The sequence below is a fragment of the Dendropsophus ebraccatus genome, chromosome 14, assembly GCF_027789765.1.
Source record: "Dendropsophus ebraccatus isolate aDenEbr1 chromosome 14, aDenEbr1.pat, whole genome shotgun sequence".
Classification (NCBI taxonomy): Eukaryota; Metazoa; Chordata; class Amphibia; order Anura; family Hylidae; genus Dendropsophus; species Dendropsophus ebraccatus.
The window spans coordinates 40,877,685-40,898,907 of record NC_091467.1 but is presented as its reverse complement, the minus strand read 5'-3'; the positions used below and the strand labels follow the sequence as shown (position 1 = coordinate 40,898,907).

The window sequence follows — 21,223 nt, the reverse complement described above, 5'->3', positions numbered from 1 at the left end:
ATAAATAGAGAGATATATAGTCTTAGACAGACCAACAACTGTTACTGTATTCCACAATGTATGATGTATTAAACATGAATATTACATCATAAACTATTACATTAATTGTATATTTCTGCAGTATTTATTGAAATCTGTTTTTTTATGAAACTTACTAGGGACATATGGAGCATTATCTAGTGTGTTGTCTGGACAGCCGTCCACAGATCCATGTACATTGTTAGCTGGTTCATTCATATCCTTTTGGGGAAAAAAAGACAAAAAGTCAAAGGGTTTTGGCGTAGGAATACATGCTGTATTCTTTGACCCAATACAGTGTTTCGGATGTCGCCTACTTATGCTCTTCTAAATGTGAAAATTCCAGCCCCTAGCTATGGATGTCATAGCAGAAATTAGATTAGTACATGCCATGGAATTGTACATAGCTCTGTAAGTACATTCTCTGCACAATGGGAAATCTGTACAAACAGCAAGTACCATACTCTTTCTGATCTCTGATATTATCATATATGATGCACACCCTTCTGTTCCCCTTTCCCCTCCCCCTTTCCCTCCCTTCCCCCCCCCCCCCCCTTCTCTCCTGGTCAGCGACCTATAACATATAAGCCGCCCTAGTCGACCTTTTTATTGTTTGACTCCATTTCTTTAGAAAGTTGGAGATGCTGCCCTGCCTGCTGTTTTGGTTAAATTGTGTAACATGTTGGATTTCTGCTTTGTTGCTTTTATTCTATTTGCTTCATTATATTGTTAATATTGTTACCTAAATGGACCACCCATGAGAAAAACATTCCACCTTACCTGCACCACCTCGTGGACTACTAGATTGTTGGAGATGACATTTCCTCAGGAGGGCGTTATACCTTGGACTCTGCTGTTCCCTGGAATTTCTATCCCTACACTGTTATTCGGTGGTCCCTACTGCTACTTTTACCATTGTTCTTGCTCTTGATTTGTTACCCTTTTACCTTTCTTCTGTTTGTGTAAAAAATTATCTATGTGAAAAACTCTTCAATAAAAACCTTTGAAACATTAAGGTTACAAACACACTTGGCGGGTCTGCAGCGAGTCTCCTTGCTGCGTATTTGCAGCGAGACTCGCTGCAGATCCCGGCCCTATACTTTCAATGTTAGACAAAATCGCAGCAGGGACGTACATCCCTGCTGCGAGTTTGTCCCCAGCCCGCCCCGTTAACCTCCCGTCCGCCAGAGCATATACTTTACCTGATCCCGGCTCCGGCTTGCTTCGGCGGTTCCCGGAGTCTTCAGCAAGCCGGAGCCGGGATCAGGTAAAGTATATGCTCGCTCCAGTGCCCGCCCGCAGCCCCGGCCGTCTGATCACCCCCCCGCAGCCCCGGCCGTCTGATCACCCCCCCCGCAGCCCCAGCCGTCTGATCACCCCCCCGCAGCCCCGGCCGTCTGATCACCCCCCCGCAGCCCCGGCCGTCTGATCACCCCCCCACACACACAGCCCCGATCACCCGCCCGCAGCCCCGGCCGTCTGATCACCCCCCCGCAGCCCCGATCGCCCGCCCGCAGCCCCGGCCGTCTGATCACCCCCCCCGCAGCCCCGATCGCCCGCCCGCAGCCCCGGCCTTCTGATCACCCCCCCGCAGCCACAATCGCCCGCCCGCAGCCCCGGCCATCTGATCAAACCCCCCCACAGCAGCCCCGATCGCCCCCGCGCAGCACCGATCGCACGCCCCCCCGCAGCACCGATCGCACGCATGCGTGTAAGCGATCGGTGCTGCGGGGGGGGGGCGTGCGATCGTTGCTGCGGTGGGGCGTGCGATCGGTGCTGCGGGGGGGGCGATCGGGCGGCCGGGGCTGCGGGCGGCTGGCTGAAGCATATACTTCACCTGGTCCCCGCTCCGGCTTGCTGAAGACATCGGGAACCGCCGGAGCCGGGATCAGGTGAAGTATCAGCTCCGGCGGCCGGGGGGTTAATGGGGTGGGCTGCAGACAAACTCGCAGCAGGGATGTACATCCCTGCTGCGTGTTTGTCTGCCATTAAAAGTATAGGGCCGGGATCTGCAGCGAGTCTCGCTGCAAAAACGCAGCACCTTTGGATTTGGTTAAGTCCAAATTAAACAGGATAATGGTTAATGACCTTCTCCATTCTATCCTTAATGATAAAGAAGAGTTGTTTCGCAAGGTGTGGCAGCCCTGGATTTCATATTTGGACCCCACATCTGACAGTGTGAGGGTAAGGGTGGTATTACACGGTCCGAGCAGGGCCCGATAATACCTGTAAACAAGCAGCGATCTGCTAGATCGTTGCTCGTTTACTGGGCCTATTACACGTCCCGATAATCGTTTGACAAGAGCTGCAAGGACATCGTTACCGATGTCCTTGCAGCCCTTGCTAAACTGGCATACATTACCCATCCACGTTCCAGGGCTGCTCCTGCTGTCCTCTTCTCCCGGGGTCCCGCGCGCTCTCTAGCTTCACAGCGGCCTGTCAGCTGGTAGGCCGCTCATCCAATCACAGGCCGGGACCGCCGCGGTCGTCTTATGGTTCCGTGTAATAGTACCCTTACTTAGATAGAAGGAGGTGCGAGGAATCAGTCGTGGATCCTTTTTTTCCCCTTCCTTCCCTTGTCTTGTGATTGTTTGTGTGTGGTGAATGTATGGTTGTATGTTAGTTGTTGGTCCTTTGATGTAATGCTTGCTGCGGGAAGATGCTCCCTATAAGGTTTAAGGGTTCTCGTGTAGGACCCGGTTAGAATAACTTCCATAATGTTTATGTAATATGGAGTTTGATAATGTTATTCCTTATGTTATTCTTTGCTATTGTTATGGCTTCTGCCTTGATTTTCTCATGTGGGCCTATTATCTGGACTTGAAGTTAAGCCTACGTTAGGCTATTTGTATGCGTATATTGAAAAATTAATAAAACTTTTTGAAAACTAAAGTGTGTGATTTGTTACCAATCAAACCTGTTTCCTTATGTCTACACCTCTGTAATTACCTATTGCATACCAAAGCCAAAAGCAAAGTTGAAGAATATGTTATCAGGGCCGGCGTTAGGGGGGGGGGGCAAACAGGGCAATTGCCTAGGGCCCCCTTCCCCCAGGGGCCCTCTGCTGCATCCTGCACCAGGGCAGAGGGAGCTCTAATCCCCAGCACAGGCTGACAGAGTATCTGCTGCTGGAGCCCACACAACTCCCTCCCCTCCTTCCCTGAGGTCCCGTACACACCAGGCTTCCTGTCCTGTTGCTGCAGCTGGTGTAATATTACACTGCTGGGCAGTCGGGACAACAGGAAAGAGGAGGAAGTCACCAGGCAACAGCATGAGGCTCCTGGCCCTGTCCTGGCATCAGCTGCTGTTACCCACTTCCAGCTCCTAGTGTAACTATATGTGTATAGAGTGTACATAGTGTATGTGTGTGTACTGTTATATAATGTGTATGGGGGTTACCTGTTATATAATGTGTATGGGGTGTGTGTGTGTATTCTTATATATAGTATAGTCAATGTGTAGGTGAGCATGTGTGTGTACTGGAGGTTTACTAATGCATAATGTGTGTTTATATTTGTGAGGTTGTATATGTGGGTACTATATAATGTGTATGGGGTGTGTGTGTGAACAGTTATACAGTATAATGTGTTTGGGGGGGTGTACTGTTATATAATGTGTTTTGGGGTTGTACTGTTATATAATGTATATTCAATGTGTATGATGTGTGTGTGTCTGTGTGTGTGTGTGTACTGGATGTTTATGCATAATAATGTATGTGTGAGGCCAGGTTTACACTACGTATAACACCGGCCATTCTGTGACCTGGTCGGATCACAGAACGTCCAATGTTACTGAAGATGATCCTGGATGGTACTGCATTACTGGCCGGATGATCTTCACTTCTTGTGAATTCGGATGCGGGCGCACCTGTGTGCACCTGCATCAGAATTCACCGATGCTCAGAATTGAGCAAGTGGCCTAGGGCCAGACACTCCATTGTGTACACTGACAGGTTCTCTGTGGCCGCTATTCAATGAATAGTGGCCGCAGTAAACTGACGTGTCGTTTTTTTCGTGTGGCCGGATTGAACCCCGGCTGGAGTGTATACTATGTTTTTGTATATATATATATATATATATATATATATGTACTATGTGCATACACTCCGGCCAGGATTCCATTCATTTTTTTAATAGAACGTGTATGTTGTATAAATCACAGCCATTGTTGCAAATGTTGCAATTGTATGTAGAGAAACGGCTGCACGCCATGTGGCACAGCAGCCAAGCAAACCATCTAATGCAGGGACTAGAGAGGAGCAAAGCAGATTCGTTTTGCTTCGTACAAAGTAGAATTTGTTCACATGTAGCGAATGTGCAGTGGATTTCACACTGCAAGTTTCTCAGCAAATCCGCTGCGAGTATCATTGTAGTCAATGGCCCTGGATTCTTACAACGGATTTTCAATCCACTATGAGAATGTAGTGACAGCCATATTTAACTAATTAGCTGCCAGTAAAAATAATAACCAGACCATACTTACCTGCCCATGCTCCTGCCTGAGTCTCTGGGCCCCGACTCACTGATGGCCACTCAGCCAATCACAAGCTGCAGCAGGACAGCACACTAGCTGAGTGCAGAGGCCCAAAGACTCATGGAGGAGAGTGACGAGGGAGTGCGGGCAGGTAAGCAGTTGCTCTTTATTATTTTTACTGTCAGTTAATTAAACATGGCGGGCGCTACATGCTTGCAGCAGATATTCAGAATGCAGGGCCAGAGAACATATTGATACCGAGTATCGCAGCGGATTTGCGGAGAAACTTGCAGCGTGAGATCTGCTGCTGACTTGTTCCATGTGAATATATCTTCAAGGGGACATTTACATCTACTATGTGTGTTGAAGATTTTACGCTACAGATTTCACACTGCGAACTATGCTGTGTAAATGAATGATGAAACATCGCATCCAATCTACAGCAAACATGGTACATTTAATTGGGGCCCCACTTTTAATTTTGCCCAAGGCCTCACTTAGCCTAAAACCAGCGCTGTATGTAATAATAAGAATTAAATATAATTATGGAGATAGAGCATCATTACCCTTTGTTTATAAGTCAAGGCACCCTAATGCCCCATGATATTAACAACTCTATGGGGAAAATTTATTAAGGCCAGCATTTTCTGCGCCATTCTTAAAAATCCCCCGGCAGGACAGAGGCTCGCAGGATTTATGTAGAGGAGAAATGCCTCTACACAAATCCTGTGCACATCGGAGCTAAGAGCTGGTACAGATTTCACTGCCATTTTTCAGCCCAAAAAAAAATTAAATGCAGTGCATGCAGAGGCCACACCCCTTCTGTGTATGGCCGCACCCACCATCCCGCCTTCTCCCCACCTTCCTGGTGTAAGTGAGGCAAAGGGCAGAGATGTGAATAAATTATTGGCAAAACAAGCATTTGCGAATGGATTTATTTGCATTTCAGTCCTCTGTTCCACAAAATGGCCACTGTACCAGATGCTAAATCTCCCCCCTATATGTAGGAGTGACCATATGTCAGGTCCTTTTTACAGTGAATCATTAAGCTGCAATTCATGTTCCAAGTTACTGACACTGATCAAGGAGACAGCACCTGGACCTCCATCAATACAAACTTCAGAAATTTGTTGAAATGACGGTTACACTTTAATTAAAAAAGTACATTCAAATGATTCCTACTTACAATCCATATCCCATCAAAAGGCACTTTTTCATGAAACTCCTTCAGCATATCATACCACCATTTATGTGCTTCTGGGTTTGTGAAGTCAACAAACACTGTTAAGCCGGGCCAAACCTGCACAGAATGAAGGAAGTTATAGTCAGACTTTCTAAAAAATAAATACATTATTTTTTCATAATTAAAATTGTATCACTTTAAATATATAAACATGACTAAGATAGACATGTTAAGGTCAGCTTTTTAGGTTTGGCATTAAAATCTATGGAGACTTCTGCAAAGTTTTTTTTTTTAAAGTGTGTTCTTGCAGGTGATATTTCTTACAATTCAGTACAGCTACTGGAACCTGTTCAGTACTCATTCTGTTAGACAAAATCTCTGGTTTCTAAGGGTATGTGCACACTACTGAATACGTTGTAAAATTTCAAGCGGAGTTCCTCCTGTGCCATAGACTCAATGATATTCTCAAACGAAATCCACTGTCCGTCCAAAGAATTGACACATCAATTTCTGTGCGTATTCCGTAGTGTGCACAAACCCTTAGTCTGCAACCCCTCTTTCTGCTTTTCTAAAGACAAATCTGAGTTGAGATCTTTAGGCCTCATTCACACGTTCAGTAAAGTTTTCCATGACTGTTGATGCACACGCAGTGCAATTAGTTAATTGAAGGAAAAGATCAGAGCAGCTCAGTAAGCAAACAGGAAAAGGCTTCAGGGATACACCTACTGGGGGTCAACTTACTTACTTTATGATGAGGGCCTGTCCATCTACTGTGCCTACTATATATCTACTTTATGGATGGTCTACTCACATAAGTACTAAATGGAAGGTGTCTACCTATCATATACTTACTATATGAGTGGTCTTCCTACCATATATAATAGGGGGGGTCTCTTTAATTGATGTATAAGGGCACAATAAGCTCAGGGATCTCTGATATCTGACTCCCGAAAATCTGACTGATAAATGACTCTAATGCTGCATTTACACGGAACAATTATTGTGCGAATTCGCACGATAACGATCAAATTCAAATGATAATCGTACGTGTAAACGCTGCGAACGATCAAACGACGAACGAGAAATCGTTAATTTTGATCTTACAACATGTTCTAAAATCGTTGTTCGTCGTTCGCAAAAAATTCGCAGATCGTTCCGTCTAAACAGTCGTTCGCTGATTTAACCAATGTGTGAGATAGGCTTAAAGGGGTAGTGCGGCTGAGCAGCCGATGACGCGGCCACAATTGGCTGAACACAGTTATGCTCAGCCAATCGCGGCTGAGCAGCCGATGACGCTGAAGAGGGCGGCCGGCACTCAGGACGCTCGGAGGGATTCGGCCCGGCCGTCCGAAGACGACATCGCAGACTGAAGATCGGAGACGAGTCGGCACGTGACAGGTATGTATAGCGCACCACACTTCCGGGTACACGGGTGGGGGTGGTGGGACACGGGGAAGGGGGCCATTCACAGACATAACATACATTACAAAGTTGTATAACTTTGTAATGTGTGTTATTCTGTCAATAATTCTTTACCGCCACACTACCCCTTTAAGCAATCGCAAAACGAATTTCAGCAATTTAAATTTGCTAACTTAATGAACATTCTGTGTGGCACAGTTTTGGTCCTCACCAGGTGCTGCTTTATGGAGTCCTAAGGGACAACCCACAGCTGCGTAAGATGTATGGGGGTCGTCTGACTCTCCAATAACAGAAGAGGATGGTGGAGAGAAGGGTCTGGCTGTGGTTTCAGCCTCCCCTCCCCACAGGGGATGCATAAATGTTCAGCTGTGCCAAATGTTCATGTGTAGGGAGATGTAGCACCTATTCAACCCAATCCATTATAAAGCACTACCTCCTCAGCTCTCACCTCTTAAGCCTTTAGGCTATGTTCACACTACGTAAAACTACGGCCGTAGTTCTCGCCGCAGAACTACAGCCGTAGTTTTGCGGAGTTGAACATAGCCTTGTGTGCAATGGGATCCCGGCCAGAGCGTACACACATCGTATACGCTTCCGCCGGGATCCCATGCGGCGCCGGAAAAAACTGACAGGTCAGTTTTCTGCGGCCGGAATTCAGTGAATTCTGGCTGCAGAAAGACCTCACTGTGTGCTATGGGAAGCTCTGATGCGGGGGCGCACGCTGATGCACCCGCATCAGAGCTCTGCGGCCGGACGGTCATCTGGCCGATACTTAAGTACCGGGGTCACGGAACGGCCGGTCTGTTACAACGTGTGAACATAGCCCCCTCCCCCATCTTTTATAGTTCAACTATACACTTACACACACAGCTCTGATGAAAACACACAGCTCTGTTATACACACGGACAGCACTGCTACATATACACAAACATGCACACAGCTCAACTACATACACATATAGCTCTGCTACATAAACATAGCTATACTACATATATATTCATACAGCTCTCCTACACACACACACACACACACATATACAGAAACAGTGACTTTAAAGAATTGGAGGTTTATAGTTAGTGGGGGCAAGGGACAAATTTGAGAGCTTTGATGAGAGCTTCTACCTGACTAATGTTCTCTAATGTTCTCAACAGGTTCAGCCCCTAGATAGTTAGTATAGCTAGTATTATTAGCTAGTATTATTAGTCAAGTAAATATAATACAATGCCCATACAGTAAAATAATATTACACATATATAGGTATTTGTAAAGCATTAAAAGTATATACCTTGCCCACAAGTGGCTTGCCATTCTCATTGGTAACAAAAACCCCTCTCTTCAGTCCATCTTCATAGGGGAGATAACTTCCACGTGGGCTAGTAAGGCCAATAGCCGGTTCCTAATAAACATAAGCATACATATTTGTCACCTCATCCTATTCCTGCACTCCTGTGCCACACTGTACAGAATACCTGCCCACAATTGGCAACTAAAGTAGGGACCATGACCTACAGAAACCTAAGCTCACAGTGAATGCATCTATATAATTGGCACAGATAGTTCACAGAGCAGATGTGAAAGAAGCGATCAGCAAGACCCTGCACCAGTTGTTAGCCATGTCTACCACTTTAAATTTCCAAAGTTGAGAGAAAAAAGGAGGCCAGAGGAAGCGGGATCGGCTGTAGCCCACCCTAATGGCTGTTTGCTTCCCTGCACTGTGTGTAGGCCTTATATTTTTTCTGGATTAAATAAACAAGCTTGACCATCTCTGGTGAATGCCACAATCGCTTTTCTTTTCACAACTTTGGAATTTTAGTGACACATTTATTTTTATAATTGTTGAGCACCACAAATATCCCACTAGGAGTCCTCTTACTGCATGAAACCCTACTATATAAACCGGGTGTTTTACCTATGCAACAGCTACAGCAATAGTTTGACAACCCAGAGCTTATGGTATGTAGCTTTTTAATACTAACAAAGAGATGGGACACGGCTACAACCACTAAATGGCCGAATGAGCCTGCTACGTCACATCCCAAGACCCATCTTGGACCAGGAAGGGGACCGGAGCAACGGTCTGCGGGCAGCAGCACTGTAGCCGGAGAGGTTAATGTTATTTTTCTTCACCCACCCCCTCCCTGGGTGTTTAAAAAAAAAAAAAAGGTCCTGGCTGGAGTTCTCCTTTAATTTCCCATGGAATTATGAATATTTGGAATCTTTACCACAATTAACACGTATTTCATGCCCTCTTCATGCAATTCTTTCACCATTTCTGGCATATCGCCAAAGCGCTCTGGGTCATAAGTGAAATCTAGGTATGCGTCCATATAGTCAATGTCATTCCACTGCACATCCTAGAAAATAAGAAACAAATGTGGCCCCATTATATTGGTTATAGAAAAGACCCACAGAGCGCCCACATTAAAATTCAGCGGCAGTAAAGATCATCCAGCTGGGATGATCTTTTCTGACACCGGCCATTCCGTTATCCGGCCGGGTCATGGAACGGCCAGTGTCATACAGAGTGGGAACATGCGCTATACAAATAAAAGCATTATTATTATTATTATTATTATTATTATCATCATCATGGCCGTACTACTGTAAAAGATTTTCTCTTCTACAAGATCCTCATGTTCCTCAAGTGACTACAATCACAACTAGAGATGAGTGAATCGCTCATCTAAATGAAGGATCTGCTCATCAAGCCGACTGCCATTTCAGCGCTGCTCTGCTCCCTGCCACGCCATTTCCGGTGCTGGGGAAAAGCTGGATCCAATCCTGGCAAACTTCTCCTAGTTTCCTAGGATTGGATCTAGCTTTTCCCGACACCTAGGGTGATCAATTCACTCATTTATAAATCCGATAGACGATTTTTATAGGTTTTTATTTTTTTCTTTTATTTTACGTTTTTTTTTAAATGTAAACAAAAAAAATATTTAAAATTGCTCTATTCTGATCCTTATAACGCTTTTATCTTTTGGCCTATGGGGCTATCTGAGATATATTTTTTTCTGCCATGATCTGCACTTTTTTATCAGTATCTTATAATAATAATAATAATAATATTTATTTGTATAGCGCCAACAGATTCTGCAGCGCTTGTTTAAATATATAAATACAATACAGGTTATACTTAAATTATACAATGAATAAATTAAGATAAAATTAAAAATACACAATTAGAGTCCTGCTCTCGAAAGCGTACAGACTAGGATGACTGCAGGAGACACAAAAGGCAACAAGGGCTTTATTTGTCGATGTTCCAGTCATTGTACATAGAGTCAAGTACAAAGTAGATGGCTTCAAAGAGATTATAGAGAGGATGCAGAAGGGATAGCAGAGAGTGAGACAAGATTAGGAAATGTTATAAGCGCTCCTGAAGAGATGAGTCTTCAGGGCACGCTTGAAATTGGGGGTGTTAGTCTGAGCTCTTTGGGTAGGGAGTTCCAGAGAACTGGTGCAGCATGAGAGAAGTCTTGGAGGCGGGAGTGAGAGGTTCTGATCATGGAAGAGGTTAGTGTAAGGTCATTAGCAGAACGCACAGCACGGGTAGGATGGTAGGTGGAGATGAGGGAGGAGATGTAAGGAGGGGCAGAGTTGTGGAGAGCTTTATGGGTGAGGGTGTGGAGTTTAAAGTGTATTCTGTATTTATTGGGTAACCAGTGCAGTGACTAGCACAAGGGGGAGACATCAGTATAACGGCTGGAGAGGAAGATGAGTCTGGCTGCTGCTTTCAGGATAGACTGGAGAGGGGAGAGCTTAGAGAAAGGAAGACCGATTAGTAGGGAGTTACAGTAGTCAAGACGGGAGTGGATCAGGGCGATAGAGTCTAAGCTGTGCCAGTGGTGAGAAAAGGGCGGATTCTGGATATGTTTTTAAGATGAAGATGACAGGAGTGTGCAAGAGCTTGGATATAGGGAGTAAAGTCCGAGTCTAGCATAACCCCCAGACATCGAGCTTGATGCACAGGAGTTATGCTCGTACCACAGACTGAGAGTGAGATGCTGGGTATAGGTTTGTTAGAGGGAGGGAGTACAAGAAGTTCAGTTTAAGAGAGATTAAGTTTGAGAAACAGAGAGGTCATAGTGTTAGAGAGAGCAGATAGACAGTCACTAGTATTTTGTAGAAATGTAGGGGTGATGTCACTGGAAGAAGGGTATAACTGGGTGTCATCAGCATATAGATGGTATTGCAGGCCAAACCTGCTGATGGTCTGTCCGATGGGGGCTGTATAGAGGGAGAAGAGGAGGGGACCCAGGACTAAACCCTGGGGAACCCCAACAGAGAGAGGTAAGAGAGAAAAAGTAGAGCCAGAGAAGGATACACTAAAGGAGCGGTCAGAGAGGTAGGAAGAAAACCAGGAGAGAACAGAGTCCTTAAGACCAAGAGAGCTGAGCATGGAGAGGAGGAGCTGGTGGTCCACAGTGTCAAACGCTGCTGAGAGATCCAGGAGAATCAGCAAGGAGTAGTTTCCTTGTGACTTGGCCTTCAGGAGGTCGTTTCAGTGGAGTGAAGGGATCAGAAGCCAGACTGTAGAGGGTCAAGAAGAGAGTTATCAGAGAGATAGCGGGTTAGACGAGAGTAAACGAGACGTTCCAGATGAAGGGGAGATTGGAGGCAGGTCGATAGTTGGCTGCACAGGACGGGTCTAGAGATGTTTTTTTCAGCAGCGGGGTAATTACAGAGTGTTTGAATGAGGAGGGAAAGATACCAAAGGAGAGGGAGAGGTTGAATATTTTGGTGAGGTGAGTAGTGGCAGCGGGAGAGAGTGACGGGAGGAGGTGTGAGGGAATAGGGTCACTAGGGCAGGTAGTGGAACGAGAGGAGGAGAGGAGCTTGGCGACTTCTTCCTCTGTCACTGGATCAGAAGCAGAGAGTGAAGAGAAGGTGGGAGAGGGGATGGGATTAATGGGGCTTTGGGGCTGGGAGGTGATGTCAGAATGGATAGTGTCAATTTTGGATTTGAAGTAGGAGGCCAAATCATCAGCACAGAGGTCAGTGATAGGTGACTGAACTTTGGGCTTGAGAAGAGAATTAAAGGTGTTGAAAAGGCGTTTTGGATTGTTTGACAGTGAAGAGATGAGGTAGGTGAAATAAGATTGTTTGGCAAGGTGAAGGGCAGAGTAATAAGATTTGAGGGTGAATTTGTAATGTATTAAATCTTGCATAAATTTGACCTTTTGATCACTTTTTATTCAAATGTATCAGAATTTGATAAAAAAAAATCTGCACATTTAAGCTTTGGCTTTACTTTCTATGAAAAAATAGAGATAGAAACCGGCACTACTGAGATAGAATATAGTCCGTAATCATATCATTTTATGCTGGATGATGCATACAGTATAAGTGGTGGTGCTCACTACTGACTGTGTAACGTAGAATCCAATATAAAGAAAAATAGAAAAAAGTCCCAGAGGGCACTCACCATAAAATCTTTAAACTTTATTTCTTCATTTAAAATTCAGAAGACCAACAAAAGTGCAGGGTGAGCATGTTGTGGATGCCAGAGCTCCTGACTCTGCTCGGCAGTGTGACAGCTGTTTCGCGTGTTCACTTGACATTGCCTTTAGGGGCCGATTCCTCCAAACAGGTAAGTTTTTTCTTGTTTTTCACAAAAGTGCTTATTAATTCATCCTTTATGTTTGTACATCGTCTGAATGTCACTGTCTTGTAATATTTTCTGCTGTCAGAGCTGGATCATCTTTGATTATATCCCAGTGCTTATGTATAGATTTGCGAATTTTTTTCAGCCATTGGGCTATATTTGAATGAAAATACAATTCTCCCTTTTTTTTGTTCCTTTTGTTCCTTGTGGTTTTCAGATTTGAATAATAGGTCCTCTCGTTTCCATTTTTTTGCTCCATTGTATGCTTTATCTAGAATATTCTGTGGATATCCCCACTGTAATAGTCTTGCAGTTAGATTTTTGGCTTGTTTTTATATTCAGCATCAGTACTGTTGATTCGTCTAAGACGCAAATATTGTCCATATGGTACTGCAGTTTTTGTGTGTTCTGGGTGATAACTAGAGAATTGCAGCAACGCATTTGTAGCAGTAGGTTTCCAATATGATGTAGTTTCAATTTTCTGAATTTTAATTTTGATGAGCACATCCAGAAATTCCATTTGTGAAGGGTCGGTTCTGTAAGTAAATGTCATATTTTTTTTACCATTGGTTATCAAACGTGAAAACATTATTTCCAAAATGAACAAAAGGCTTTCACAAATAAAACACTATGAAGTCTGCACTTTGTTCTGTCAGCAGGAGTAGTTTCCTCATGGCTTCCCCTATTTTGTGTGGGATCAGTGTATAGAGGCTTTCTACGTCTATACTGCATAGATGTGTGTTCACACTGCAACTTACTTCTGCCATTGCTGTCAGTAATTCGTTAGTGTCTTTCACTGTAGATGGAGCTGTTTTTAATAAAGGCCTTAGTAACCAGTCCAGATATTTGGATAAAGGTCCTGATAGCGAACCTATGGTGGACAGGACACTATAGGGCGACCGGCGGGTGGGGGGGTTGACAGATATTTTTTTGTAGTTTCGGGATATGGTACCAGATAGGTTTTTTGACATATTCTGGTAACAGTTTATTAGCCATTTTCTGAGATAATACCCCTTTCTCTATGTATTTCCTCAATAATGAAATTAGTTTATTTTTAATTTTAGCAGATGGATTAGATGGTAATTTTTTATATGTCTTACTATCATTTAATTGTTTTATAGCTTCTTCATAATAATCTTCTAAAGCCTCTATACATGGATCCCCCACAAAATAGGGGTAGGAAGCCATGAGGAAACTACTCCTGCTGACAGAACAAAGTGCAGACTTCATAGATTTTATTTGTGAAAGCCTTTTGTTAATTTTGGAAATAATGTTTTCACGTTTGATAACCAATGGTATGTACAGTGCGAGGGTACAGCGATGGGTACGCCCATCGCATGTACCTTCGCTAACCTATATCTTGCCATCCTGGAGAGTGGGTTAGTGTTCAGTGCCTGTAATCCATTTATTTCAGCTATACAGTTGTATGTGCGCTTTGTGCACGATATTTTCATTTTATGGGATAACGATAATTATGAATTCAAGGACTTTGTTAAGTATCTGAATGGCAATAACAAAAGCATGACATTTACTTACAGAACCGACCCTTCACAAATGGAATTTCTGGATGTGCTCGTCAAAATTAAAGATCAGAAAATTTAAACTACATCATATCGGAAACCTACTGCTACAAATGCGTTGCTGCATTTCTCTAGTTATCACCCAAAACACACAAAAACTGCAGTACCATACGGACAATATTTGCGTCTTAGACGAATCAACAGTACTGAATATAAAAAACAAGCCAAAAATCTAACTGCAAGACTATTACAGCGGGGATATCCACAGAATATCCTAGATAAAGCATACAATAGAGCAAAAAAAATGGAAACGAGAGGACCTATTATTCAAATCTAAAAACCACAAGGAACAAAAGGAACAAAAAAAGGGAGAATTGTATTTTCATTCAAATATAGCCCAATGGCTGAAAAAATTTGCAAATCTATACATAAGCACTGGGATATAACAAAGATGATCCAGCCTTGACAGCAGAAAATATTACAAGACCAACAGTGACATTTAGACAATGTACAAACATAAAGGATGAATTAATAAGAAGCACTTTTGTGAAAGACAAGAAAAAACTTACCTGGTTGGAGGAATCGGCCCCTAAAGGCAATGTCAAGTGCGGTAATTGTACATGGTGCGGCTCCTTTAAACCTGGAAAATCTGTATGTGTGGGAGGATGCGAGGCCTATTATATGTGTGGGAGGATATCTGAATGCGGGCCTATTATATAGGAAAAACCAAATGTAGTCTGAATAGACGCTTCTATGAACATATAAGGTCCATACGGACAAAACAAGGGGCTTCCAGGTTAATAGCACATATACACGAGAAACATGAAGGAAATACCGGTGTTCTTAAATTCATGGGCATAAAAAAAATAAAGTGCAATATTGGAACTGATAACAACAAACAACTTTTGCAAGAAGAGGCTAGATGCATCCTTGAAACAAACGCACAAGGTCCAGCTAGTCTGAATGATCGCATAGAATTAAATATGTTCATTTAAGTTGAATTTTGTTACATGTACTAATCATGCAAGGCATTATGATTTTAACTATGTGTGTACTTAACTAATTTAAATCATGTTTGTAGCTGTCTGGTATGTCTTGATTGTTGGATATTTCAATCCCTACGTACCCACAGTTCCTAGCGTCTGTAGAAGCGTGATTGAACACGCGAAACAGCTGTCACACTGCCGAGCTGAGTCAGGAGCTCTGGCATCCACAACATGCTCACCCTGCACTTTTGTTGGTCTTCTGAATTTTGTTGCCCTCTGGGACTTTTTTTCTATTTTTCTTTATATTGGATTTGGCTTTACTTTCTGCGCTTACGCCAATTACCATGTGAAATCAAGAATGTCATCATTTTATCAGGAGTTCAGGAGGTTCCACATGCAGGGAAAGCAAACATGTTTATTTGTTAATTAATTTATTTATTATTATATTTATAAAATAGGGAAAGGGGAGTGATTTAAACTTTTATGAAAGTATGGAATTTTTTTATTAATGAAAAGACTTTTTGTCCCCTTAGGAGACTTATATAAGCAATGCACTGATTGCTCATAGAGATCATTGCAGTACATATGTACTACAGTAATCTGTGTTCAACTACTAAGGGTTGCCGTTATCGATCACTGAGCCGGGATCAGTGCCATTATGTCACGGCATTTAGTTTGTTAATAAGCTGGCATGAACCATCGGTTAGCCGGGGGCAGCTCTGTATAGAGAGGGCTTGTGTCATGTGTCACAGAGACATGTCAAGAATTATGATCGGGAGTGTTCAGACCGTGACCCATCAGGATAACAAGCAAGTCTATAGGACCAACCATTTTGGACGAACACACAGCAGGGAGAAGAGCACACGGCACCGCAGTCATTTCATCGCTTGTTCTCTTGATTGGTCATGGTCTAAGACTCAGACCACGATGTGCCAAAAGTTGTGATGTGTCAAATGTTTTTTAAAATAACAGTGGCACTTTATTAGGGCTTACATAAAAGTAAAAAATCTTGACAAAAGTTACCAATACCCCTCCTCTCCATTCACATCTTTCCAACTATCTTGGGTAAACTTGATGGACATGTGTTTTATTTTTCTAAATACAGTACATAACAAATTCAAGAACTTCTATCAGTCAATCAATCAATCAATCAGAGTGACAATTGACATGTGTTTCAATGAATGCAATGATTCCTTTCTCTTAAAGAGAGCCCATTCAGTGCAAAATATATAGTTCTCCATATAATTTTGTGGCCTTTGCTCCACTGACTAAAATAGTATTTTTTGTGTACACCCACCCATTCTCCAGTTATAGCTATAGCTTTGATTTCAGGAACTGAGGGATGCATGGACTGCTTGGCTTCCTGATGTACACCTCAGATCTTAGGACTGGAGGAAATGACTGACAGCTGACAGTAGCTGCTTCTTCCTCTCTGCCAAGTTGTCCCTATGTCCCTTTACTCCTGGAATAAGGCTACTATTTAAAAGCATGATCTCTGATTTCATGATCTCAGGAGACCATGCTGAAAGAGCTACTCTGATACTGCCCTTGCTCATTGGACAGTATCACCCTTAGAGTCATGCCACCTTGTAAGTCAGCTATGTGGGGCTGATTATCATATCTGGAACCCAAAAGTTAAAATATCAATATCTTAGAAATGGAGGAGGGGATGGGAAAATTGGGAGTAGTGGAAAAATACATACACTGTCCTAACAGTGGAGCAGATGCCAAAGTATAACATAGAGAACTCAATTAAAAGAAGTTATCCATTATCGTATGTTTAGTAATTTTGATCCCACTACAAGAGATAGAGTAAAATTGATAGACATATACATTGTCCATATATTGTGGTAAAATATTGCAGCTTGTAGTAGCCATTCTTTAATTTACTGCAAAAATCAGTAATATTGTATTTTGTTACCAAAGGAATTTGAGCATCTCTCATTTTCTTCACAGCTTCTCGAGTCATGTCAGAGCTGGTGTACCCCCAGCGGCAGAGGTGGAATCCCAGTCCCCAATATGGAGGCATAAAGGGGTACCCTAAAATAAAAAGTGAGAACAAAATCAATTTATTAGGCCTCTTACACACATTTATTTTGGCTCCATAGTGCATGGTCAGGTAGCCCACATCACACCTTGCATCCACAGTTGTGTGCACTGGCACCATAGACATTAATGGGTCCAAAACTGTCAGTAATTGTGGATCTAAAATTTCTGACCGCAAATTATGGATGTGCATCAGGGACCTTACTCACTATTTGTATAATGCATATTTCCTGGTGTGCAATATTAACCTGTGCTCAAAGCCCACTCATAGTGAAAGTCAAATAACCTTTTTGGATTATGAGAAATACACCAATGTGGAACACAAGTAATTTCTCAACATAATTTCTCTATTTGGTTCTGTACTGGCCTTCTCCATTACTACCTTGACACCCACCCATTATAATACACAGGTTCACAAGTTCCATTTCTTTTGTATTGTTGCCACTGTCGTACACTGTCATTGCTATACACTTATGATAACATTTAGATGTTGAAGAAACAAATATAAATTGTAACTTTTAACATATATGTGTTTTTTAGTGAAAAAATATTATTACAGTTTTTGTTAGTCTGCACAAGTGTTACATCTATCTGCTCATCAGAAAAAAAAACCTTCACCTCACTGAGTCCTTCCATGCCGTGACAGACTGGGCCACCGGAGGATCCTCTGGTGGGCCCCTCTTCCACTCCCACTGCCTGTCCAGCAGGATAAATACATGGTTTTGCCGGGTCTGCCCGACTATGAGGAGACAGCACCGGCAAAACCATGTCCTGGGTAGTCCCGGGAAGCTCCACCCCTGCCACGGAAGCCCCACCCCTTCCGGCGTTCGCGATCTCTCTCATGCAGAGCAGGGAGAGGAGTCGCTGGGGCTCAAGAGGAACCTTACAGGTGAGGTAAGTATAGCTGTTTTTGTTTTAAATACAGATGGAGGGGCTGGAGAATGATAAGGGAGGTACTAGTATGCTGATGAGAGGGGTACTACTATGATGATGGAAGGGCAGGAGGATGAGAGGGGTACTACTATGATGACGGAAGGGCAGGAGGATGAAGGGGAAGGAGGGTGATGGAGGGGCAGGAGGATGAAGGGGGTAGTAGTATGATGGGGTAGGAGGATGATGGATGGGTAGTAATATGTTGGAGGGGCAGGAGGATGAAGGGGGTAGTAGTATGATGATAAAGGGCGTAGTATTATGATGATGGAGGGGCAGAAAGATGAATGGGTAGTAGTATGATGATGATGAAGGGGTAGTAGTATGATGATGGAGGTGCAGGAGGAAGGTGAAGGAGGTAGTAGTATGATGATGGAGGAGCAGGAGGATGAAAGAGTAGTAGTAGTATGATGATGGAGGATATGGTCAGTAATAGTGTGATGGTATGTTGAGAGGTACAGTATGGTGATAAAATATATATATTAGTGCTGTTCCGGGGTCACTTCCACATACTGAGCCCCCACATAACTATGTATTGTGATCTCCCACAAAGCATTCAGTGTACAATACACCAAGAATCCTCCAGGTACAACAGCTGCAAGCACTACAACTCCCAGCATTTACTGATAGTCTGCATCCCTCAGGATATGCTGGGAGTTGTAGTGCATATGAGCTGCCACTGTAGAGACCGACGATTACTAGCAGCAGCATCATACATTACCTGTCAGGTCTTCTCCGCGCTGTCTTCATCCCCGGGTCCCGCGCTCTCTATCTTCCGAATGGCCGGTCAGCTGACAGAGCGCTCAGCCAATCACAGGCCGGGACCTCACAGGCCGGGACCGCCGCGGCCTGTGATTGGCTGAGTGTGGCCTGTCAGCTGACAGACCATTCTGAAGATAGAGAGAGCGGGACCCGGGGATGAAGACAGCGCGGAGAAGACCTGACAGGTAATGTATGCTGCTGCAAGGACATCGGTAACGATGTCCTTGCAGCCCTCGCTCAACGATCATCGGGCCATGGAATAGGCCCAGTAAACGAGCGGTGATCTAGCAGATCGCCACTCATTTACATTGTTAATCGGGCCCTCCTCAGCCCGTGGAATAGGACCCTTAGTGTCAGCGCTCAGCTCCGTAGCTGACAGCGCAGTCTGAGCCTCAGAGCCAACAGCGCTGGAAAGATAGAGAAATCCCGCACAGCTAGTGTCATCAGAGGACCCCATAGGTAAGGTCCCTCTGTGTATTGGTCCACCTTGCTGTGTCAAGTTCTGACTATATCAGGATAGGGGGTCGGTCACCAGGTGCAGGAGTAGGACATCACTCAAAGATGGTAGTTTAAAACGGGGGCTGTCCATCTACGTATGACCCAGGGTAAATTCACTTTAGGGTTTGGTATAAACAGGTAAATTTAAGTTAACCTGGAATGGTGTACATGGTTTAGAGAGGTTGGTTGTGCCGGACCCATGGGGGACTCGGTCTCGGCATAGCTGTTAAGCTAATGCAAGTCAGGAGGAATATGCATACCACATACCCGGGCAACTCCTCCTGACCTAGGAAAGCGCTGTGTCATAAGTGCATGACTCAAGCACGTCCTGATCTGGGAGGTGACCCAACCAACCCCAGTCAGCGAATGGCTGACTGGGGAGGGAAGTCACACCAGTGCCCCTATCACACCATATATGCTAAGGAGAGAATGTCCAGGACCACCTAAGGTTCCAACAATCACTACCTAAGATAGACACACGCAACTCTCCAATACTTGCAAATAGAAAAAATGTTATGATATACAAAGGCGTGATACATCAAAAGGTACAGTCAACCTAAAGTGAGATACTATGAGGGATATCAAGTCTCTGGCAATGTAATAAGAAAGAGCGGGGAACAGTGGCAGGAGCTGTGGGGAGCAGTGGGATCATCCGGACTGCCTATTGAAGTGAACGGCGGTCTGCTGCCACTCCTATTACACGAATCGACAAGCAACAGACTGTCGCTGATGTGATTGTAATTAAGTATGTTGAAAGACCATGTTCAGGATCATGGTCTTTTAACATGCGCTATTACACCAAACAATTATTGTCTGGAGTGGCCAGTAATCGGCCAAGTATAACCAATGATCACTTTGATGTAAAAGGGCCTTTAGTAGCATTATCAAGTATGGCTAATGCCTCCTCAAGTATGGCTAATGTACCAGGCAATTACCAGGCAAGCACAAAAAAAGTCTGTACTAAGTGATGGAGTGTACCTGCAATTACCAGGCACACACTAAAAAATACACATCAAGTAAGGGAGTGTATCACTGAAAAGGACACTACTGCACACAGCCGTGATCATGAGATGATGGGGGTAAAGATCAAGGTAGGGAGGTTAATCACTGGGAGGTCAGATGAATGATGGGAGTAGTAGTGGGTGTTATTATGGAAAACCAGGAGATGGTGATAATCAAGGACCATGATCACAAACAGGTGGTGAAAGTGATCACAGTGAGGTAGAAGGTAGGATGGGAGTAGTAGTAGTAGTGTGGGGGGGGGGAGGGGGGGGGGGGGTAATATGGGTAATAAGTATAAATTTACTCTCTTCTATTCTAATAAAAAAAAACCACCTGTAGGCAACTTTGTATTAAATAGTTAAGTTAAAGGGAAAAAATGCTAAATATTATGTTAAAGAAGCATGGGGGTGCATGGGGCACTGAGAATAAGGTTAATTTTCTTACCTTCATCCTCTGCACTGTTTTGGGGATATTAGTAGTTGATTTCATCATTTTGGTGTGCTGGGGGTGGGCTACCTAATAATGAATGTTAGCTTAGTAGAGCACCACCTCAATATTCATTAGGAGGGGTGGGCCAGCTGGGGCGAATCAGTGCACCAAGGGCAGTAACCCCACCCCCAGTGCACCAAAAACACCTCATATAAATCAACTTCTAATATCCTGAAAATGGCACCAAGGTTAAAGGTAAAAAAATTACATTCATCCTCAGCGCTATAGGGACAGCTCAGCAGGTTAAATGCTTTAACCTGCTGATAGTTTCCTATTAAGAAAACA

The 21,223-nt window shown here is 43.8% G+C and overlaps 1 protein-coding gene across 1 annotated transcript in view; it reads right to left on the bottom strand.

Moving 5' to 3' along the window:
* Nucleotides 1–21,223, bottom strand: part of LOC138772174 (lysosomal alpha-glucosidase-like) — a 62,415-nt gene that overhangs the window by 26,114 nt on the left and 15,078 nt on the right. Inside the window, exons 7-11 of the mRNA XM_069952384.1 lie at nt 17,133–17,251; nt 9,320–9,451; nt 8,383–8,493; nt 5,678–5,791; nt 156–240 (exon numbers count right to left, since the gene is read on the bottom strand). Coding sequence (XP_069808485.1) covers nt 156–240; nt 5,678–5,791; nt 8,383–8,493; nt 9,320–9,451; nt 17,133–17,251 — 561 coding nt within the window. The remainder of the gene's footprint in view (nt 1–155; nt 241–5,677; nt 5,792–8,382; nt 8,494–9,319; nt 9,452–17,132; nt 17,252–21,223) is intronic.